This window comes from Melanostigma gelatinosum (genome assembly GCF_949748355.1).
Source record: "Melanostigma gelatinosum genome assembly, chromosome: 21".
NCBI classification, from domain to species: domain Eukaryota; kingdom Metazoa; phylum Chordata; class Actinopteri; order Perciformes; family Zoarcidae; genus Melanostigma; species Melanostigma gelatinosum.
Genome location: NC_136654.1, coordinates 18,717,690 through 18,741,985, shown reverse-complemented (window position 1 = coordinate 18,741,985; position 24,296 = coordinate 18,717,690). Strand labels below are relative to the sequence as shown.

The following is a 24,296-nucleotide window of genomic DNA, read 5'->3' as shown; positions in this document are numbered from 1 at the left end:
CCTTTATGTTTGGAACCAATGGACTAAACTTCCTAACATATGGAGTAGTGTAAAACTGGCTCCACCTCGAGCAGCTACAACAGTAAGCTTCTGCTCAGACATCAATGCATCAGTATTAATAATATAAATTATTATAATATAGGTCATATAACTGATCAACTACATTCCAATGAGTCAGTTTACAGACATTTGTTTCCCTTATTATGTGATGTTAATGAATGTGGGCACCTATTATTTCCATATAAATACAAGCTGGTTTTAAGATACATTTAATTAAAACGTGGTACCCATAATCTACACCTTCTGCTTGCATAAACAGCCCGTGGGAGTTAGGCAGGTGTAATCCTTAGATGCAAGTGCACAAAAGACAGGACCACAGTGACATACAGGTATCATCTGAATACATATTTATTAGATAAATATTAGGTTGTCACATCATCTAACTACATACAGTTCTGCAAGACTAAAAATCACAATTAGTTCCTTTTGTTTTCTGACCAGTTTAGAATATGAAATGATTGTACATACAATGTACACAATAGAGACAATGGCCACATTGCATGAATCACCTTAGATTGTATGATTTTTCCAACTGCTCATCATATCAAAAAATTGTACAAACTATGGATTTGGTTACAATCTTCTGGACCCGTCCCTCCCATCCCTCTGAACAATTTTCTTTGTAACCTTTTTTTTCTCTTCCTTTTTTAGTTTAGCACCTCAAGAGTATGCAGGTGACAGACTAGAACACTCAGGCTAAATATTACATGTAAAACAGAGCTGTCCCAGTTCCCCTAACAAAAGAGGTGAAAGCATATTACATAGGGAGAACAAAATGCTGAGAGATACCCACAGACACTAACTAACAAGTTTCAGTTTCCATATTCAGCCACTTCCAGTAGAGGGGTTGCAAGCTTTTTATTATTCTGAAGAAACAATGCACATTCCCAGGGAAAATGAATACATTTCTGTTCACATGTCTCCATATTCATTTACATATATACAGGCATCCTTGGGACGTTTGATCTAGCCTTGCCCTCAACATCCTTTCCAGGCCACAATGATGAACGTGCCCTTCCCCTTTTTTTAATTTTCCTTTTTTTAAGAACAACTGTCCCCAGAGAAATGGCCCGATATTGTGATTGTGCCACTACATATTTGAGGTGCTGCCTTACACCAAATTGGCTCACTTGAAAGTGAGAAGAAAATGTGAAATGATGATGACGTCCATGGGATCGATCGAAAGTTTCAATTCTGACCGTAAAATATGAAAATGTGGCAGTGTATCGTTAAAAGAGGGATTTTCGATTTGACGTCTCTTTGTGACATAAATATGAAACAACATGTCAGTGTGCTGAACTGGAACAAATAATATTAAATGACGCTTAAAATAATGTTTACATAAAACCAGGGTGGTTAAATCAGCACAATGCTACAGTTGAAAGAAATTGGATTTCTAGCCTTCCAGATTAATAAGAAAACCAGTACAAAATAATTTACCAAAAAACAAAAAGGGGATAACAATGTATATGGTCTCATGCTTTTAAAAAAGCCACATTTTCTATAACAAAAATATAAACAACATCATGGATTTCTTTAAAATATGGTTGTGATACCACTGTGTATTGACAATTAGCAACAATTATGATATTCACATAGGTCACTAATTACACTGAAATCCACATATTTTTTAAACCATCACTGTTCAGTATCACTGATAAAATAACAACAAAAATTGATGAATGGACAACATTTTAAATAAAATGCAATCGGAGCGTAAAAGAAAATATTCCGTCAAATCGCGCTTGGCATCTGAAAACTAAAAAACGAGGCAACACAATCACTGTGAGCTGATGTAGGGAAGGGGGGGGGGGGGCACATAAAAATGTGACACCTGTCTATAAACGACAGGTGTGAGACAGAGTGCACTGGGAGGAAAGTGACTAGAAAGCACGGCGACCTGCAGGAAATAGCTTATGAGACATTTGGACTGGCCTCCCCACAACAAGGAGGCGAGACAGCTGTCGTATGCTGGTTACAAACAAAGTCAGTGGTTAGATGGAAGTCTGGGAGCATACGTTGTTAGGTCGGACGACTAATGATCAAAGGACAAACATTATCAAGATGATACAAAAATATTCACAATATTTACAGTACAATAGCATTCTTTTTTAAAAATAATACATTTGCATACTGAACAGCACTCTTCTCAAAAAGTGAAATTGAAAACAAATGTGGCAAAAGGTCTGCACCAATACTGCTTTAAAAGCCACTTCTTGAACAGCAGTGATGGATAAACTGTATTTGTCCTCCCCTATATCTTTGAAATCAATATTTCTTCCCATCACACTAATAGAAACACACGCACACAATCTCACACACACTCACTCATGCACGCACTCTTACACAGGACCAAGCAAACACAACACCTCTCCATTCTCATCCCTCTAACTTTGGTGATGTTGGGCAGTTTCCCAAAAGATTTATGGACAGTTAAATTACGCAGCAACAAAAAACAAGAAAACAAACAAACATAATACAGTATATCCAGCAAATACACGATAATTGTATTGCAGGTATCAGCATTATCCCTTCAATGTTAGTGTTAAATAAATCATACTAAAATCGGACAGAAATCAAAAACAAACGTACAAACAAAACAAAAAGAGCCGTGAAAAAAGCAACTGATAAAAACCACACCATCTTTTTTTTGTTACCACTTGGAACAGCACTAGACAAGGGCTTGGCACACATGCACTTTGTAGACTACTTTAACAGCACATCATTTAACAGGGCGAGAGATGCGTCATTGCAAAATTGCTGACACGAGCGACACCGGGGCTCATGCAGAGCAGACGGCATGGGAGGAGTCATAGCAGGAAGCAATAAACGCAGCAGGATCTATACTGGAACCCAGATCTCTCACATTGTACCGTTCCATTAAAATCACTCCTCTGCACAGGAGGACGATAACTATACAATATGTAGAAGTACAGGTATGCTATTCTTGGTGTGCAATATAAACTTTTGTTTTTTGTTTTAGTTGGGCCAAAATCTTCTGTTTCACCACTCAACTGTCAGGACTGAAAAGCAGGTATACCTCTTTGTGACAAAAATATGTATGTATCACAATTGTAGACAAAGTGGAAGCCGATCATTCCCAAAAATCTTTTTCAAATGTTGAGCAAAAAATTATTTAAAAACATTTTTGTCCAGGACAGACATAATGCTGATCTAACAGATCATTCTTTTTTTCCCTTCGTAAAGACAGAATTTTCATTTCGCATTGCCAGAATCTCTTGTGCTTTTAAATGATGTGTGGCGGACAAAACAGTGCGGCTAACCAGACCAGTCAGGGAATGGAGCTGTGACACCAGGAAGCTGTGGCCTCTCAGTTTGGAATAACAATACGGACGTAGCGCACACTGGCCAGATGGCGCAGGTTTTTAACAGCTATTTTTCTTTTATACATTGAACTCCTTTTTTTTTTCTTCTCGAAAGGAAACAAAACATGAATAAAAGAATGCTACAACACGTTCCTAATGTGCACACATACACACCTGTGTGTGGCGTAAAAAAATAACCGAGTATTGCTGCACAGTTCAAAAGTATCGCCAGGGGCGGGGCCCGCATCCCGCCTTGTCTTGGAGTTTTTACCTCTTTCAGTCAATCTGTGCTGGCCAATGAAAACTGTACAAGAGGAAGAAGAGAAAGGGAGTGCATCTTTGTGTTTATCAAGTACTGAGCGACCGCCCTGGGTTCTCGGGGGAAACTGCAGGCAGTCAGAAAAGTTTACGTGTGTCTGAATTGCCTCAGTTGTTTTCGAAGAGCGATAGAAGGTCATCGTTGCTATTGCTGGGGAGGTCTGGTGGATCCAGGTACGACAACAGCTCATCTGGGTTCGCGAGCTCTGGAAGAAGCTGTAAGGAAGGAAGGAAGGAAGGAGGGACGGTTTGGTTCGTCATTGAAGTGAACACAGATTATTGAAGAGTATAATGTTCCGCTGTATGTCGGGACTCACGTCTAAAGACGGCTCAGGCATGTCCGACCCTGCTTGGCTGTCCAAACTGCTGGAGGGGTTGAAGGCCAGGTCGCCGTGGGGATGGCTGTTGGGGCCGGGCGGCTGTTGTTGCTGCTGCTGAGGAGGCGGAGCTTGTCGTGACGGCTGAGGAGGCCCGCTGTGGTGTAGCTGCTGTCCCGATTGGCTCCCAGGGTGCGGAGATGCATGTAAGCTCTGCAGAGGACCATGCGACTGGTCATTGCCTGCAGAGTGAGGTATCTGCAGGGAGACGGGGGGAAATCTTCAGACTGACTAATACTCATTTTTATGACTGAATCAAAAACTGTCTAGAAAATAGAGAAAAAGGCCCATCACAATTTTGATGACATCTTCCAATTGCTTGTTCTGTGAGTGAATTCATAATGGTTTGTAGCATCAGTCATTTTATCTTACAACGAACACATCTTAGCTTTAACGGCATCGTCAAACATTTTTGGAAATGTGCTTATTGGCTTTCTTGCTGAGAGTTAGATGACAAGATAAATACCAATATTATGTCTGTACAATAAACATAAAACGGCTTGCCAGGATCTGTACAAAGTTCCTTTAATTTTCCTTTCCGAGTTGTCATGTCAAAAATGTCTATGTTCATTCTGCATTGTAGTTCACTTTAAAAACGGTTTGTTTGTTTTGTGTGTATCTGCTCTTCCTGCCGAATTAAGCTATCTGAAGGAATAAAAGCTCACACCTGATTTATATAGCTTACAAGGAAATAGTTTAACAGATCAACGAGAAAGCAAAACAGAGAAATGTGCAGCAGAAATGTGAGGAAAAGAAACAGGGAGAGGCTGAAATGCAGAGTTGATAAACTAAACTCACTGAGTCAGGCATGTTGTGTGAGAGTGGCTTGTCTTGGGTCATCAGGCTGTTGGGCATGTCGGGTGGGTGAGACAGCTGGGGACCGTGCATGAAATCATTCATCGACGTACCACCAGGCGTGCCGTGAGGAAAGTCAAAGTTCCCGTGCCCCTGGTAACTGTTGCCTAACACACAAAATAAATAATAAATAAAAAATTATTTTACACTACTTTTGAGGTGCATCTACCCAACATTTAGACAATGTTTACTGAGGCGCGTGAGGTATAATGACTTTGTATCCGACCTTGGCTGCTGTATTCACTGTTGTTGCCCCCTTGCTGAGAAGATAACAACGGGTACGGTGACGGTCCGGGGCCGAGCTGAGCTATCATCTCCATCACATTGGGCATGATCATCTGGCTGGGGCTCATAGTCTTAAACCTCTTGGCCAGCGGTCCATCTGGATCCTCCTTGATGTGGATATCAGATTTAATAGCCACCGGCCGCCAACTACATGTCGGGTCAATGGTCACCTCCTCAAACTCCGAGCTGGTGAAATACAGATGAAAGGTTAAGACACAAGGAAACAAAGAGGAAAGAAAACTATATATGCACTGCAAATTTGTTTTGAACTTACTTTTGAATGGCGTTCAAGATTCCCCACATGTACTGGTCCACTTCGAGTCCCTCTAGCAACGCTGTTTTACTGAGGAGAGAAAAGAGACGGAGCTTAAAATGCTGGGAGAGACAATTACGTGGATTACAGTCAACAGTACAGTCAGGGCAAATACTGTTATGTATTCAAGCTGGAGAAACTTACTTGCATACAGGACATCGCCATGTCCCCCGCTCACAGTTGAGTTGTAAATATGATTCCAAATCAAAACACTTGAAGAGCAAGAAAAAAAGTCACACTTGTTAGCCAGTACATTATTTCCAAATCCTTCTTTTCATGTGCATTTGTTGATCCCTGCAGTGCGCACCTGTACGTGTTTGCAGTCATGGCCTCTTGCTGGAAGTTGTATTCGCCGGAAGGTGATTGGACATTTGAGGGAAACCTTAATGGCCGTCTGCTCCACGCCGTCTTCGCCGTTGAGCGTTGCGTTCCCCGATGATGCTGCAACGCTGCTGAAGTTCCTCTTAACTTTGGGACAGGAGGAGAGGAATATAATGCGTAAAGCAGGGACTCTGAGAACGACCAGGACATTAGGGTGCAAAATGTGACTGTGTGTTTTTGTTACCTTTGGTGATGCAGTGCTCTGCAGGCAGAAGCCTCTTCTTCAGTAAGCCCTGGAGGACGGAGCGAACTGAGGGCCTGTGGACAAGCTGCAGCACAAACAAGTGCGACTGCAAGAGGAAACATCAATGTCACGATCGCAAACTACTGTTCAACATGTGTATCCAGAGTAAAAAAAGACCTGACAGATCTTTTTTTTTTTGTATTTTGTTCTAAGCTTCAGCATTAAATATAATCTGCAGGTCGTTTTTTTTTAATGTTTGACTTTTATTTATCTGGCAACTACTTTTTGCATCTGGTTTTGTATAAACCTCTTTTTATTAGTTTGTGTACTCACACAGCAGCAGGCAGTGACTGTGATCTGGATCGTGTTCCTGCCTGGCTGGCATACTTGTTTCAAGTGCAGGGGTTTGTGAGAGGTCTTATTGTCGCCCCGCTCGATGGTGAGCGGTGTGGCATTTACGCTGACTTGGACAGATGCCGGCCAGTTGGTGTTCATCTGACGGTCTTCGTGGTGGTAGCACTTAAACTGCAGCTCCAGGTCCGATCTGCACAGACAAGCAACAAAAAGAGATTCATTTGGGAGTGTTACAGTGTCCTGTGGGACATAAAAGACAACCACAGTCTGATGTTGGCATCCTTTCAAACCTCCAAATCAATCCTAAAGCAAACAGACCACCAGTGATGGGAGGCGAAATTCAGATTGATGTCGTCTCACAATGTGGCACCAGAAAGAATTCTCATTGCAAGACTCTTAATAAGCTCCAGATGGGAGAGCGACTATGGCGTGAGAGGGGAGTAATGGGAATTATAACAATCTAAATCAGAGAAAATGAATGCATGAATGACCTTCTCCAAGTTAGCTGGGAATAGTGGGGGGGGGGGGGGGGACGTTTGAATTTTTAAAAATAATTCTCAGCGGCAGACAGTATGACTGCACATCCTTTTCAATCAGTTTGCCAAAGGTTAAGATGACTTGAAGAATACCCATTGGTTCTTTACTTCAGGTCTCTTATGTGTAACGTAATTTCCCCGTTGACCGAGAATCAAATGATCAGTGAAGCCAGAAAGAATAATAGAAGAAATCGAGATTCTTGGAAACCAGGTCTTTGTTTTATGCAGACTGTTAAACGAGTACAGTGAACTGGATAGAGTTGGGTGTCATCCAAATAACTATGAATGGACAAATAATGTGTTTTTCAGTTATTTTCAATGGATGATTGACCTTACACTGTTGTCCTTGTCATGGCTAACCCCAAGTTGTTTGTGCACCAACAAGGCTGGTCATGTCAAAGATAAATAGTAATGACACAAGAGTAGTGCCCTGTGGGATCCCATTGGATATTTCTTCCAGGTTTTATTAAATAAATAGACACAAAACATACACTGTGAGCGCCAAGAACCAGCAGCCGGGACCTAAACCAGGGATTAAAAGTTGTTTTCACAGATTCATATTTGTATTTTTCACCGAATCTCAAGAACCGTAACTTCAACCACAGTTCAAGTTCTCTTGCTTCCTCTCTCTCCCATGAAGCCCTTGTTCTCTCTTAATCTTTTGAAAAGCCCTATTACCGAGCCCGAGAATGTTTGTTTTGAGAGGTCAGAGTTCTTGACTACATGAAATGCCAACTGTTTCCACAGACCTAAAATTCATTGCATGATGTCTTACCTCCACATGAGCGTCTGGTGTACGGAGGGCCGTAAGTGGAAGACGTGGTTGCTGACAGCCAGATTATGCTCGAGTCTGAAGGGCTCTAGGACCACCCCGTCTCGCACTGGGAACGTTAGGCGCAGCTCCTCGTTGTGGTTGGCTACATTGGTTGAAGAAGAACCACGGTCAGACTATCATGAACGATTAAAGGAATAATCCACTGTTAAGATTTCTTCATTGGACTTTACTGACCTGGAAGGGGAGGGACAGCGGTGATATTTGGTTTGATGTCAGGAGGGAAGGGTGGCTTCACGTCCTGGTTTGGCGATAGGTATGGAGGGATGTTACTACCTGGGGTCATTGGAGGGGTGGGGTTGCCTGGCACTGGGGAGTGAGGGTAGTTACCCACCGGTCTGGGCGGCTATATTGAAGACAATCGATTAGTACATCAAATGTTCATAGGACTATAAACAGCACAACCAAGAGAATGACAATGTGATGAAACACAACTGGTACAAAAATGGACTCACCCCAGTCATATTACCCTGGCCGTACTGATATCCACTCCCGGAGAAGTTATTTGTTTGGCCATTAAAAGGCGGCTCTTGCTGTAATTTGATGAAATAGATAAAACACTATTATCTTCTCAAAAAGCTGCTGACATCTTGCTCAAAGTTTTTTGGGATGATACCCTGCAAATAATTATCATCTTTTTTTTGTGAATAGCATTATCACTGCACCTTATAGTACTGGCCCATGGCACCACTGGGTGGCGGGTATTGGCCCGGCAGCTGCTGTCCTGGCATCCTCTGGCCGGGGTAGTTTGGGGACGGCAGCGGCCTAGAGGGGTTGGGTGTGGGGTACGGCCCCTGCTGGTTGGGGAACTGGCTGTTTGGTCCATACTGCTGCCCACCATAGTTTGGCTGTGGGATAAAGGGAGGACATAAATAAATTCAACATACAGCAAACAAGCTAAACCTTGAAGGTGAAAGTGTTGAATTCATATCCACTCACCTCCCCTGGGTACGGCCTTTTCATGCCCTGCATACCCATGCCCTGAGACCGGGGCCCTGCATAGCCTTGCTGGGGCATCCTTTGTCCGTGGGCCGCAAAAGGCCCCATGCCTTGGCCCCTGGGCTGGTTCATTTCCATGGGGGGTCCGCTCATGTTGGATGCATTCATGCCACTGCCCATGTTCCCAGGGATGGACAGAGGACCGCGGGGTCCTGGCTGGTTCATGAACTGGCTGTTGTACGCCTGGTTTGGTCCCATCTGGAAAGAGGAACTCATCTGGAAGACAAAATATGTTCAATCAACCATCTGAGAGTTTTCTCTCAATGTAGCAAATTTTGCAAGAGAAAAGAGTCTATTAAAAGTCCAAAAAGACAAAAATGTTCTACCCTCTGAACAAATGTGTCCCTGTTAGCTTTTGTTATGGCTAAATGTGCTATTTGGCTCCATTACAACTTCAGCGAATTATTCACACTTAACATTGATTTAGCCTTGTTATAACAACCCTAAATCAACTTCTCTCAGCTTTCTTTGCTTGTACTACTGCCTGTATTGAAAAGCACAGTGAGAGAGGTGCTATCAGTTGTTTGCAGAGTCCTACCGGTCCATATTGGTTCATGTCTTTGTTCTGGGTTTCCTGCATGGCAGCTACAGTCGCTGTGGCGGTGGCGGTCGCTGTTGCGGCAGCCGCAGCAACTGCGGCGGCAGCAGCAGCGGCTGCGGGCTGGGTGTAGTCTGACGGAGGACGGGAGTGTTGAGGGATGCCCATTCCTCCAGGTCCAGCGTTAGGCCCTCCAGGGTAACTATGACAAAGAGCAACACAATGTAGGAAGTTACCTCTTGCTGGAGGAGTGCAACCATTTTACCTGAGAGAATGAATATTTTGTAAGCATTTTTAATCATTGCAGCGAGAGTTACGAATCAACTGTCCACTTACTTGCCACCAAAGCCTCCTCCTCCGGGGTAGTTGGGTCGTCCGTACATGCCCTGCTGCATGTAGCCCTGGTTGGAGTTGCCCTTGCTGGGGAACTGCTGCTGCGAACCAGGGAACTGAGGCGAGTTCATCCCCGGATTGTTACCAGACATACCCGAGCCCATAGGGTTGCCCCCAGGGTTCATGGGATTGTTGTTGTTCACCATGGTATTCCCCAACACCTGTTGGACATAGACATACAGAGAGATATACAGGTGTAAATGTTGGATGCTTTAACATTAAGACAGAAAAGCTCAAAATCAGAATGTAGGTCTGTGTGACTGCTGAGAAACCTCCTGCAGTGGCACTTAACAGAAATGCGTTCCTATCAGATGCAGTCCACTCAGACACACTTCTACTCTGTTGGTCAGGTACGGGACCTCACCTGGCTCTGCGACGTGTTGGTCACACCCCAGACGGTAGTAACCACCGACAACGAACCTGGAGGCTGATTGGTGTTCTGTTGCCAGGGGACTGAGTCGTAGGGAAAAGACCCATCTCTGCGGAGGACGGATGAAAACACATCATGTAAGCAAATCAAATGTGCCCTGCGTCACTGCACACATATTTGCCGTGCACGATAGTACAGTCGTGGTAAGTATGTTTGCGTTTGCTGAACGACAGGAAGAGACAAAGGTTTTATTGTTAGGATTGTAAAATAAAAACATGTACTTCCTTTTGAAATGCACAAACACTGTGTTGTAATTATTAACTACATGTTCGAGGGGTAGTGAGGTGCGGTTGGTCCGTATTGACTGTGCTACAAGCGGTTAGTCTGCCAGTTTGTCCGGCCACTGATCCATAAGGAACACCGGGCTTCATGTGGCGAGGAAGGGCTTTCCCCAAGGGCCTGGTCTGTCTGTTCACACACACAAACACGCCTCACACACAAGCCAAAAAGCACAACAGTGTGAAGACTGACCCGTGTGAGAGGCCGGGCTTCATGGAGCTCATGGGGGGTTGCATGGGCACTTTTCCCGGAGGCTCGTTTTGCCTGTTCTTCTGGTGACGGAGGAGGAGGAGGCGTCCCAGCTCCTCACACCACGAGGACAGAAGAGCTGGAGAGAGAGCAGAGGAATGAGTGTATCGGTGGACTCCTGAGAGAAACAACTACTGCAAGCACTTTAAAAAAAAAACCTGCAGAAACATATAATGTGAGAAGAGGAGGGCAGATGAAACAACAACTGAGGCACAGAAGCTTCTGGAGAAAAAGCAATGGCCTGAATGATGTGTACGTCTCTGTCCTGTCTGTGCGACGTACAAAACAAAATAGGTTTACAGTCTCAGTCCGCGTGACTATGCAACAACATTGAACATTCAAGCATCATATCAGATGAAAAATCATAAGAAATGTTAATTAAAACATTTTAAACAAATTGGAAAAAAAAAAAGTCTAAACCTTTTCTGAAATGATCTGCTGAGTAAAGACCGCATCTAAACACAAGTTGTGTCCTTTCAGTGTTATTCTTTCGTAACTGTGTTTGTATTAATGAATATATTTCCTTTGGACAAATATAACTTTTACTCTGCTTATGGACTCTTTTATGTTTATTCTACTTAGGAATGAAGCTTTTCACACGTTCAGAGGAGGTTAAATGTATTACTTATGTCAATGCTAGCAGCAAGATACACATTAGTGAGACATTTACATTTGCTTGCACACTTCTGTGCCACTTTAATAATAGTTTGAGTGACTGATTCTTGCCCTTTGTTTTAATAGTTCTTTGCTCTGTAAATAAGTTGTATTCTATTAGTTCTATTCTATTAGTTAAGTCTTCACTGTATAATGCATGTCAGTCCTGTGAGGGTCTGTTTCCATCAGGACTCTCTCAGTCTATTTGATTTGTGTTTTCTGGTGAATTTGTTGACTAAACCCCAAATTATATCCTACAAAAACCATGGCTTTATCCTGAAAAGCACATTTTCCTACTAATAGCCATCAAATGTGTCACATTATAAGACATTTTGCCAGGTGAGAAGAAGCAACCTTTTCAACATGCAAATAAGCTTTACAACGCAGATAATTAGAAAATAAATTGCTTAATTATTGAGACCGGGGGTTCCTAGACCTAATTATTTCACACACACGAGCAATCTCCTCTTACAGTAAGACACAAAAGGAGGCACCTTTATGAAGCAATATAAAAGATCAGCTTCAAATCCAGCATGTCGCTGCAGCTCTTGGCCACTAGGGTTCACTCTGGGCCTGCAGATGGTCTCCAGCCCGTCCCTCCTCTCTACCTTCCTACCTACCGCACGGTTAGGTAGCTGCCACAGAGCGCGGTTGATCGAATCATATGCAGTGCATGTTTTTCTACTGGGCCAACTACAAAAGACTCACTTTTCCTTTCTACCCTCCCTCTTCGCTTCCCCTGCCTCCGTCTAGCCTCTATCTGCGGCGTCAGAGGAGAAAGGGAATGTGGATTCAATCAAAGAGCAGGGCAGCCATCTCCTCTTATGATTCACAGCACTTCCAGGCTGACTAAGGAGCGAGGGAGGAGGAGGAGGAGGAGGAGGGTGAAACAGAGCGCTGGGTGATTTCAGCTGCGGTTCGTGCAAAAAGCCACGTCAATGTGACAGCAGACAGTGCAGGCTGTCCTCGCAGGCAGATCCACCCTGCTGCTACACGCAAAGGACGGGCCACCACAGCACATATTACACAGGGAGGGAGACAGAGGCAGACAGCGAGAGATAAAAAAAGAAAAAAGGTTGAGTGAGTCAGTGAGAGAGGAGGCATCAGGCTAATGGGGCTGATGGGAGGGAGGAACAAACAAAAGCTTCTGACTCCCATCACAAACATGGCAACCCGGAGATTTGCCCTCACATGAGTGCTTGCAAACAGAGCACAAGCCTGCTGATGCACACACACACACACACACACACACACACACACACACACACACACACACACACACACACACACACACACACACACACACACACACACACACACACACACACACACACACACACGTAAGGAAAGACACCCCACTGGCTCATTTTTATAGAGGTAAAATAAATAGGACACGAGATGTCCTCTGATCGCGCCGACTTTCCGAGGACAAAACAGGATTTCAGCATCGACACACCTCTCAAAAGCATCGCACCCACAAAAAGGCACGTCCTCTCCTTTCATTTGAACACCGAGCACACCAGCCTCGCTCTGTGTAAAGATGAGGGCTGGAATACAAAAGACATGTACAGATGGTGCCAGCAGTCTCTCTGCCTCTCCCTCGCCTCTCCCTCCCCTCCCTCCCTCCCTCCCACTCCTTTAAAAAGCAGCACGGGGCTCAGGCGCAGAGGAGGCAGCTGGGTTTTTCCTCCTTCCCACCCGCTCATGCTCTCTCTCTTTTTTTTTCTCTCTCTCTCTCTCTCTCTCTCTCCCCCTCCTTCCTGCCTCCTGTTCTTGGCAAGGCAGGTGCCAGGAGACAGGCTGTGCTGTTCCTCCAGAGGATTGATCTGACTTTGCTTCGGTTGACAGAAAAGGCCTCTCAGGTGCTCTTCTCCTGACAACATCACACTCGCAGGTTGATGCAGAGATTTGTAGGTTCGTTTTAATTGAATATAACCGCGTCCAAGTGCGGCTAATAGGTTTACGAGTTTCACATCTACGTTAAAGCGTCCTGCCGTGTTTCAACAGCACCCTCCCTCTTCCCAGACCCCCTTCTGATGAAGAGAGTTTTCAATTCAAGGGCTTGGCGTCCAGCCAGCATGTTACAGCTCAATTAGGTCCCATTATTCTCTTCCAACAAGGGGTAACTTGCACTTCTTCTGTGTTGATAAACATGTCTCCACAATTTATCCCCTAACTGTGCCACTGTTGTGGCCGTCTGGCTGAGGCGACGGTGTCCTAGTTTCACACCAGGGCCGACATCAACAGCCGCAGGGAAAGAAACAACAGTGTTGAACCGAGCAGCGAAATGACAAAACATATCCAAGAGAAAGAGGGGCAGAAAAAAAGAGGAGAGGGAAGCACCGGTGCTGCCACTTAAAGAGGAATTACTGTACCCCACCGTTAGATAAAGGGCTTATCACCACACAAAATGATCACCTCCGCTGAGCAGAGGCTCTGTCACTGACTCAGAGGATAAACTTCAGGTTTCATGTGACAGGAGGAGGAACAGCCAACCCGTTACTCCTCACAGTCTCTCCCTCCTCCTCCTCCTCCTCCTTCACCCAAGCATCTCTCAGGACAGTGCGGATGATGAACACAAAAGGATTACTGTTTTTCTTCTCCTCTCCTCCCACAGACGGCCTTTCAATAGACTCATCTGTTTCCCTCCCGGAGAAAAAGCCAAAACCGGAGATAATCGTCTCAGGTGTAGCTCTTGCAAACGACTATTCTGGAGCGAATCAAACTGCCGTTTGGAGCTACAGAGCATCTTCTTGGTGTTTACATTGGCCTCCCTGGCGGCTAAGGGTCTCTGTCCTCCATAAGGAGAGGAGCCTATCCTGTTTGCCTTGTAGATAGTCCCAAGGGCCCGGCTGAGTCTGAGCCGTATTGATATTCTGGTGCTCAGCTGCGCGGCCTGATGGTCAGCCTTGGCGAAGGGCGGTAAACGCATCTGCTGGGACTAGATGGGTGGTTCAGTGGCTGTGCCTTTAGCCTCCAGCTTCACTCTCTGTCATAAAGCCCCAGGGAGACGTGACAAATGACATGGACTGCATCTCTGACAGTTGTTCAATGCTCTTTCCAATGATAATGCTCCCCCCCCCACCCCAACTTTCACCACACATCCAGACAGGAGGCACAGAGATAAACTGCGCTGATTAAATACCTCGACTCCGCCTCTAAAATAGGGCCTCCAGATTAAAGGGTCAGTCCACCTTAATTACATGGTGTCTAGCCATTGTGGACTGCCTATGTTTTGAGATACTTGTCTCAGAAATGTCCGTCTCTACCCCGATACAATGGATGTGAACTTTCCAGAAACAAAGTCATTTTAACTAAAGTTTAAACTGTTTTGTTCAATGTTTTCAAGGGAGCTTTCAAGTGTAGGCTGATGATCTCAAAAATGTAACGACACGTCGGGGCTATGGCAGCTACGGATAAACCACGGACGGCAAGAACTGGGACTGATCAGTTTGGGCTGCTTGTGTGTTCAAGTTTCTGATGCCGCTAAAGACTGTCGAAGGTGAATACAACATGAGGAAAGTTGAAAAAGAAAAGAATCGGCGGTCTTTTCAGGTATGAAACAAGGCAGACTTTCCCAACAGCACTCGTATCACAAAGCAACTGAAGGAATGTAAACACCAAAGACGACTATGGGTAATTAACAATAAATCTGTCTGCTGTCGCAGTGGAGTAGCTGTATAAATCATAACCCATGCTCAATCTAGTCATGCCATTGCCTCAACTATAAATCTATATTACAAAAGAAAAAGTCCCGATAAAAAATGTTGACATTCCATCCACCTCCACTGTATTAGGGTGGAGGTATAAATTTAAAAAAATGTTTTCACTTGGGTGAGCTGGCCCTTGTACATGTACAGCAAATGCAGCGGCTGTGGGTTGTGCTTGAACAACCTGTGGGAGAGGATAACCCTACAAACATGACATGTATGGCCACCATTAAAAAGGTTGCTGCCTCCTCCAAAACATGTTTCTCTGCTCTTCGTCTTTTTCCTGCTCTCCCTCCCTCTCTCCCTCCGTTTACTGGCAGGGCGAGCGTAGGGGAGGCAGCAGGTAAGGCAGATGCCAAGAGCTCTCATGATCCTCGTCCCTCCCCCCCCCCCCCTCCCCCTCCTTCCCTGCTCTGTATCGAATAGACACCTGCTCCCTTATCAACCCTGGAGTCCCACCTGGCATTGCCCCACATGGCTCCGTCGCTAACGTCCACACAAACATACAGTACACATCCAGTCACCGCACTCGTTATCAGCGGCACTTTCTCACTTATTCCCACACTACTGTAACAGCGTCTGTCCAATCTTTGCTGTAAACCTTTTTGAGAGGAATCACAACCCCCAAACGGCTTGTTTGAAGACATTTAGCCAGAAGGGTTGAAAGGAGAACAAAGACCGTGAGCAAACTAACAAGAACGGCTCTAGTGGGCTGCACTCTTTAGTTTCTGAGGGAGCTCTATTCACATTCTGTTCCTCCCTCCTCTCTCTCTCTCTCTCTCTCTCTCTCTCTCTCTCTCCATCTCTGCCCAGAAAGGTTTGAATGGACACAAGGCCTCCTGCAGGCCAAAGTCAATTAAAATAAGAGAGAGTCGAGGGAGTAGTATCCCTGGTTACTGAAAGCACCCAAGAGGCCATGCAAAACAGCTATGTTTAGTTTTAGCCAAAGAATCCCTCGCTTACAGGCTTCCCGGAACTGTAAAATTGTGGGACTTACCTCATAATGTACGGAAAACTACATGAAAACCTGGTTGCTATGACATTGCTTAGAGCCGGTGCCAAACTTTCCCGCGTAAACTAACGGCTGGATCATAAATCATCTCCTTCTCTGCCTCGCGGCGCTCCGACACCGTCACCACAGAGCCGTGGATGCCCGCCCGGCATCCAACAAACCTCTCTTTCGTCTTTTCACAGATGCCACCAGTTGTTCATCAGTGCCAATTTGATAATGAAATGGAAGCGACTCGTCCACCGTGCAGTCTTTTGAGCAGCAGGCATAACAGGTTACAGACCTGTCGTCCATGCGACATACCAGCACCGCTTGTTTATCCATGGGGGATAAGCAGACCGCAGCTCACAGGTGGAACGCCTTTCAACACATGGTACACGTTTGAGCTCTCTCAACTCTGCAACACTTCCGGCACGGCAGCGAGTACTAACCGGGTGTTGTAAAACAGAGTCTGTAAAGTGACTTCATTAGCTCGGTTTCTGAGACTTTAAAGTCGGGTGAGTCATTTCGTGACATATTTCAGGGTGAGCGATGTTTTCAGAAAGCTGATGAAGTGGGATGGATGTGTGAAGTGGGAACATGTGACTGTCATGGCCGCCATGTGGCATCAAAAATGTGACAGATTTCCCCTGAGGTCCCTTCAACGTATATGCAATCAAGGAGCTATTTCATGAAGTGACAATGAGCTGAAAGACAAATTACCAAAACCGTAATGACAGAGAGAATGTAGTGGTGGAAAAGTATGATGAAGCAGCGACACGTCGTGGATTGAAAGCATTAGCGCTAACGGTTATGAAACAGCCTGTCTATATAGGCCAGACAACCGCCTCCTGTCTGCACCTCATCTTTGTCTGATGCTTTTTTTTTTTCTTGCATTATTTCCTCTGCTGCTCTCTCTCTGGGAAGTCAATGAGGTTGGAGTCTTGTCAATGAGTACTTAGGCCCGTTGCCTCATGGGGAGCCAGACTCGCTGGCTAGGTTTTATGGCCCATTTCAGAGCTGCCCCGGCTTAAATACAGCCTCCTGCTGGACACATGGCCACAATGTCGTGCCATGTCCATCCGGCGAGGAGAACGTAAGGGGGGGGGGGGGCTTGGACATGTGCCAAAAAGGTTTTACTGAGGCCACAAGCATGTGGAGGCAAGCGACACAATGCTGCAGATTTGGTGTTTCTGGGTTGCTGTTTTGACGTCCTGTGCTCTTTGTTGCATCAAAACCCTCTTTAGACTGCGTTACTGACAGATAGGAAAGCTGTCCCTTATTCCCAGTAACTTCCCACTTCTGCAGTCGTAACAACTCCAGTATCGAAATATCCAGCCAACCACTGCGATACAAATTTGATATACGTACATATGGAAATGGAGGATTCCTAAAGAAATTAAAAGAAAATGTCAAAGATAAGACATTTAAATGAAATCTGTGTTCACAGATTCGAGATCAAGAATGAACTGTTTATCTTTAAAGAAATCCACTTTAGACTAACTGAATACCAGCTGGAACCTGAACCAATAAACGCCACAATCTTGAGATGATTTATGCAGATCTCATCACACATTTCTTGGTCATGGTTACACAGGATCCAAACCTTCGCCTGAACAGGGCCAGTGTTGTAAAAGATAATCTCTCTTGGCACATGCAACAAATCTCTTCATTAAAAACAGGGCATGCCATTCAGCGTCCCTGTAAAGCACGGAGGTGGAAATCTATAGAATTTCACCCCCTGGTGAGAATTTATTTGTTGTGCATTAAAGCCAAACCAACATTGCATCTCCAATCTGTTACTGTATGTCGCTCCCCGCTACAGTAAGCTGATTGGGAGCAAAACTCCTTCCAAACCTCCAACTTAATGTCTTAATTCAGGAGCTACAATCTGACCACAGTGTGCTTATAGTGTCTGAGGCCATGTTTCCTCAAAGAACCATTGCAGTGGTAGCACATTTACAAATAAATCATGTATACTGAGCTGCTAACCATTTTGCAAAGCATGCCATTGTGAAATTGCATGTAGTATTTATTATTCACTTAATTTTTGCAGCGTATGATACACCGTATAAAGTTGCTGGAGTTGTGTAATACGTCACAGCAAACATCACATGTGTCTGCTGGTCAGAGTTACATTGCAGGTTCAATTGAAAAGTTTGGACTGCGTTACCACGTCGTGATCATGTAACTTCATTTTCATTCTTAAAGTTTCATTCTTTTTTGTTTGTCCCCTGTTTTTATTGTTACCTTTCAAAATAAATGTCGACTAATTCTCTTGTGTTGTTGTTTCATGTTGCTCTTCTAAAGAGTAAAAGTGCTACACTTTACGTGATTAATAGGATTCAAGTGACGTTTCAAGAGTAAGCTAACAGATTTTTCATTCTGTACATAAATGAATTGAAAAGAGTGGAAACACACATCAGCAAAAGTCTAAAATGGTACAGCATGAATTTGAAAACAGGAAGTAAACACAGATACATGATTTGTAATTAAGTAGCTAAAACTTGCAAAAATACTGCCATGGTCCTTAAAACAGGGAAAAGCATCTTTGTTGACGAGTAAACGCTGAAGCTAAATCTTTGTGTGCCACAGACAATCGCATTGCGTTTCGACGAAACAAATCTTCACAAGACTTATCTAACTTTTTCCCCTGACCACGCTGAGGTTTCAGCTGACCGCACCGGCACAGAGTGTGTTTTTAACCGTGCACTTCTGCAACCAGATTATCAGATGAGCAGACCTGCAAAGAAGCTGCTTACAGGAGCCAGACTGTTTCCCCGAGCAACAGGCTGCTATTAACAAAGGCCCGGCCTTAAGCCCTCGTCTACAATGATACTAATTAGGCATGGAGCAGATGTGCCCGGACGAGTGCCCACCTCGGGGTGCTGGCCAGGACCGGTAGTGTCACGGCGGCATACGCTGGTGACTGATTCACCTGCGACCTTTAAACAGTGGGCCTGGTGTCAAAGCCTCCCTTTCGTAGTACAGTAGGAAGAGACACTGGAGGAGCCTGGGTCGGGTCCCGGCACCCCTCTAGGCTCATTAGAGTCGTCCATATGTGCAACAGTGCAGCATTTGAATAAAAAGCTTCCTAATGACAACACTCAGGCCAAATGGAAACAATGAAACTAAAACCTTATCCATTTTGATCATATGAACTTATCTGTACATACGTACTGTATGTATGTATGTATGGCCTCAGGCAGAATACATTTTGCAAACAATGTTTTTTTTATTTTTATTGAAATGTATTCATCGCATTCCTTCAAATTGAATTGCTGCATTTCTATTTTTATTTTAATAATTTTTTTTTTATTCTATTTTATTTTATACATTCTTATGGTGTCAGTTAGGTTTTTGGTATTTTATCACATAATATCATTTACATTTTGCCCTTCTATATACTGTACTGGAACTCTGTTGTGTGTTTACTGTATGTAAAATGCAATCTCCTGTCTAATTTATGCTTGTTGTAGCAGTTTTCTGGTCTTTAAAGTTGAATTATATTTTTGTGACTCTCATGTAAACTCTGTTCAAAACTCTCACTGTTCTTTTTTTTCACAAAAGTGTGTCGTGTGTTTAATTACCATACAAATCACCAAGTAGAACAAGGCATAAACTTAAGATTGTCAATGGCTTCAATGAACAGCCGAGAACACAAGTGTGAACTGTGACGCAGGCAAGATGATAAAACAACGTGTGACATGCTTCATACTGTAAAACTCCGACAGACAACACAACAGCAGCCATGTAGCTTTTCTAGATGACCAACCAATAAAAAAATAAAATAAAAAAAGCACGTCTGATGTCATTCCATGTACAGTATGTCGACACGGTCCAGTGTGAGGACATAATGCAAGGACTGTGATGAGGATGGTTGGTTGGATTCAGCCAATGTGCATGAGTTTCCTGTGCGACACACAGCAAGTACCTGAGTCAGACTGACACCTCCTGCAGCAGTTGGTTTCTGTAGGGTTCAAATTTGACATTTTACTGAACTTTACAAACATGTCTAAGATATTCAGTAAATGACAGACATTTGACCAAACCTATGAGATGACGGTGTGATTGAGAAATATATATCAAGTTATAACTCACAGACGGTCTAAAAACCTACAAAGAGGAGAGAATAATTGAACATACTACACTACAAATGAGGAAAAACTAAATATGGATGTAATGGAATTGCAGAAAACTTTTAAATAGATCATACTTTTTTGCTGCGTCATGGTACAAAATGGCAAACATCCAGTGCAGGCAATTTGTGTCATTCCTGCCACTACAAAAACGACTTAAAAGTATTATTATCATGAATTATTGAGGTATCCGCGAATCAATGAGCCGACCTTTCTCTATTGCGATTGATCTGTAGCTCTTTATCCGAGCAGTTACCCGAGGTTTGATCAGAATTCTATGATAGACAACGGTGTGTAAGTATGGTTACTGTGTGCAGCATGGGGGTTGTGAATCGTGCCATAGCCATGTGAAAGAGGAATTATTGGTGCAGTTCAAAGCTCTGCTGTACACCATTCGAGGTTGATAAAGGTCATAGATTACTTAATGCTTCTTTAATTGCATCGTCCGATACCGTCATTTGCAATCTCTCATAACCATCGCACTTTCTGGATCTCTAAGAACGCAGGTCTCTCTCATCTGACCCCTGAAAGCATCTTTTCACTGCTTTTTGAACAACGCATATAAAGATTTCTCCCTTTCTGCAGAAGGTAACTCACTCTGCTGTAGCTACAGACGAAGTAAAGTGTTTCCACCGCTCTTCACACTGATAACCTCATCCACAAGTGTATGATTACCTTCCAGCTACTCTGTGGGATTGATCGTAAATGACGAAGTCTGCATTTGGTGGCTGTTTGTTCTTTAAAGGACTTACAGTGAGATTAACAAGGAGGTGGATGCGCTGGTGATCCTCTTTGATGCGAGGAGGAACTCTACCTTCATGTACACATGGCATTCTAATGACATTTTAACACTCGTATTATTTTCAGAGATCCCGTCATATATTCCAATCTCGTGACACATTTGGTATGACGAATATATGTCTTTGAACCATGCTGTTTTGTTGTGCCATCTTTGGAGGATTCAATATCAAATGTGATCAAAATTGTACTTTGGATTTGATCGCAATATACGAAGAGGTGTAAACAAAGTGCATCCTATAATTACTGATTAAAAAAAGCCACACGAAAACTGCCTGCATCATCTGCAAATGTTATCAACTGCTCCTGCATGCCAATTGCTGTTATTGTGATTCGGGGACTTTATCCAAGAAACTTCAACGATAAAGGTCAGTGCAATTTCACACCTCGGTGAGATCCTACAGAGAACAAGAGATTCATTGAAGCTGACAAAACAATAGTAATGAATAGCTGGAAGTGTGTGTCGCTGTACAGCTAGCCAGACATCTCTTTACCAACAACACCTGTTGCAAAAACTCTCTTTTCTTGGCACGTTGGGAGTCGTCCCACACATTTTTGGGGGGGGGGGGGGGGGGTAATTGAATAATTGCCCAAACCAGGACTTTACTGTTCAGCTTAACAAAACCCCTCTTAGTAGAGAGAAAGCCAAATGAACAATAAAGAAACCAGCATGCCAACCAACTGACCAACCAACCAACATAATTCTCAACTTAAGTCAACAGGAGAAAGTAATTACATCAGCTGACTGTGTTTCTCACCCAAAATCGATCTTTTGTTAGTTTGCGTAGTTTGTAGGATCCGATGGTGGCAAACAATGTCATCGCTTATTGAAATGCCCAAAGAAAGTTAAAAAAAACAACCTATTTTTCCACTTCCTGTCATTGATCTGTATGTTCAATGTGGTTTTTACAATAATCAATCAAAATGAATAATATTTATAACATACTTCCGACAGAGATTTGGAGCCATGAGGAGGCAAACGAGTGACACAGAAGTCGTTTATGTAGCTATAAAGAGTGTTGGAAACATACTGAGCATATAGATCAATGGTGGATTGTACCGCAGGAGCGTTTTGACAAGTTTCTGTGGATGTTTTACATATTTTGCGCAGTGACTTGATCACCATTGTAAATGGATGAATGAGCCATTTTTCCAGCTCAAAGACAAGAAGCATTTGATGTTCCCTAAAGATAGATTTTTGAGGGTATTTATTCAAGTTGAACATGAACAAAACAGGTGCATTACCATCTCAAAGCAGTAGAATGTTTGAAATTAAAACCTGTTTCTCCCATTTGAAAACCTCAGTGCACCCCACATGATGGGACCATGAGAAACACTGAATCACTGATCTGAAACCAGCGAATTACTACATAGGGAGAGAATGCGTGCGTGTCTCTGCAGTGAGCCTGGCTGCTTGTGCTGTGTGGCACAGAGGGGAGTGGGTGTGATGAACTGCCAAAGAGTCTCGCGGAAAAACGCCGCCTCAAGTAGGTCAGCGCGACTCTGAGAGATAATCAAGGCCATTTTGACCCCTTCTGTGTGAGCTGTAAGTGGGTCAAATGCAGCAGTCAGCTGTTGCAACTCTATCACGCGGGGTGCTGCGAGGCACTCGTCATACTGTCAAAGCCCATTCCGTTAGTTTAAGACGTGGCAGGGTGCCCGCCTGCACCTACCAATGCAGGAATCAACCCCCCCCCCCCCCCCCCCATACCCAGGGGTGAAATAATGTGAAGTTACTCTCAGCGGCAGATCCACCTTTCCACTTGTCACTGAATACACCCCCTACAAACACAACCCTCTTTAACTGTTGTCTCCTCCTTTTGACAGCTCGCAGCTTTGCAGCTCTGTCCTACTCACAGCAGCAAAGACTCAAACCCCCCCCCCCCCCCCCCCCCGCCCCCCATGTCTAAAATGCCACCCGCATTGTAACCAGACTATCTCCAGCAATGTCCCTGCTCATTTCTCACTCCTAGCTGCACAGAAAAGAAGGGAACTCATGTGTCTAGAAACACTTCTGAGCATAAATCTGCAACAGCAGAACAAAGGCGATACAGGGCAGCCTTAATCTCTGCACTACTGAAGCCAGCAGCTATTTTAAAGCTCTTTCTCTGTGTCTCTCTATCCCTCCCACCTTCCTCTCTTCTCTCTGACATTCTTCCTCTCTCTCCCCCACCCTCCCTCTTCCCCTACATTTCCCCCGATGTCTCTGGGCAGCAGCTTCTCTCTGTTTTCCTCTCCTCTCTCCCTGTGTCCAGTGACTGACTGCACAATACTCATCAATTATTCATGGCTGCTCTCTCCGTTTCGCAGGCAAAACCAATCACAGATGGAGTCATTGCTAATGGGCTCATGCTGTACTTGCCACCGGCTTCTTTGCACTCAAGCAACAAATACCCCAGAGACAATGAGAGGGAAAACAGGGATAAGCTGTAAAAAGAAAAAAAGAAAAAAAAAGGAAACTTCATACAGCACGAACAGCCACAAGAGAATAGGAGGACACACGTTTGTGGTCAGAGAAGAAGAAAGGTATCGTCACAAATAATTTAGCAATATTAGGAGCCGGCTTCTGCAGCAGTAAAGGGTTAAAGACAGAGAGGCTGGGGGGGGGGGGGGGGGGGGGGGGGGGGGGAGGCGGGACACAGGGGGGAGGGGGAGGAGGAGGGGGGGGGGGGACAGGCAGAGAGGGAGAGAGAGAGAGAGAGAGAACCAAATGCTTATCTCCTCACCTCGGATGTATGCAGCAGTTATTGATGTATCTTCTTTTTCTGTCTAGTGATCCATTGCTTGCTCTCCCAATACACACATCACACAGAAGCAGCCACAGCCACTTCGCCAGAAGGGAGAGAGGGAGGGCAGGGAGAGGGGAGGGAGAGGAGGGGAGGGAGGAATGGAGAGGAGAAAAAAAATGCAGGCGGCTCACATTTCAAACCTGCAAAGGGGGGTGGTGCCTAATGTGCTAGACAGCCTGCATCTTGGCCCGCGTCCAGAGCAACGAGTAAAAGAAGCCTCAATCAATTCATTCAAAGCAACATTTGCTATGAGGGAGATGCAGCGCGAGTACCGCCGAAAAGTGGCAATAGAAATGGTTCAGGTGGGTACATTAAGCAGTGATTCCAGCCCCCAAAACCTTGTCTTTGCATAAAGTCGACTTAATCCATCAAACTGGTCATTGTAATTAAGGGGCATGGAGATGGAGGAGGAGGAGGAGGAGGAGGAGGAGGAGGCTGCTATTGTGGCTTCCTGATGCACTGAGTGTTTAAATCAGGGAGGGAGGGGCCAATTAGACCACATTCGTCTT

The 24,296-nt window shown here is 44.4% G+C and overlaps 1 protein-coding gene across 1 annotated transcript in view; it reads right to left on the bottom strand.

Moving 5' to 3' along the window:
- Positions 1–463: 463 nt before the first annotated feature.
- The window catches only part of LOC306795052 (zinc finger MIZ domain-containing protein 1-like), a gene marked incomplete at its 5' end in the record, with an annotated part of 37,642 nt that continues 13,809 nt past the window's right edge, over positions 464–24,296 (bottom strand). The window contains 18 exons of the mRNA XM_079293388.1: positions 464–3,920; positions 4,022–4,279; positions 4,880–5,043; positions 5,163–5,407; positions 5,496–5,564; positions 5,679–5,746; positions 5,842–6,002; positions 6,100–6,205; positions 6,433–6,643; positions 7,765–7,906; positions 7,999–8,167; positions 8,277–8,354; positions 8,487–8,669; positions 8,761–9,036; positions 9,359–9,560; positions 9,695–9,912; positions 10,116–10,230; positions 10,653–10,788. Of these exons, the coding sequence (XP_079149514.1) occupies positions 3,813–3,920; positions 4,022–4,279; positions 4,880–5,043; positions 5,163–5,407; positions 5,496–5,564; positions 5,679–5,746; positions 5,842–6,002; positions 6,100–6,205; positions 6,433–6,643; positions 7,765–7,906; positions 7,999–8,167; positions 8,277–8,354; positions 8,487–8,669; positions 8,761–9,036; positions 9,359–9,560; positions 9,695–9,912; positions 10,116–10,230; positions 10,653–10,788 (2,909 nt within the window). The 3' untranslated portion in view covers positions 464–3,812. The remainder of the gene's footprint in view (positions 3,921–4,021; positions 4,280–4,879; positions 5,044–5,162; positions 5,408–5,495; positions 5,565–5,678; positions 5,747–5,841; positions 6,003–6,099; positions 6,206–6,432; positions 6,644–7,764; positions 7,907–7,998; positions 8,168–8,276; positions 8,355–8,486; positions 8,670–8,760; positions 9,037–9,358; positions 9,561–9,694; positions 9,913–10,115; positions 10,231–10,652; positions 10,789–24,296) is intronic.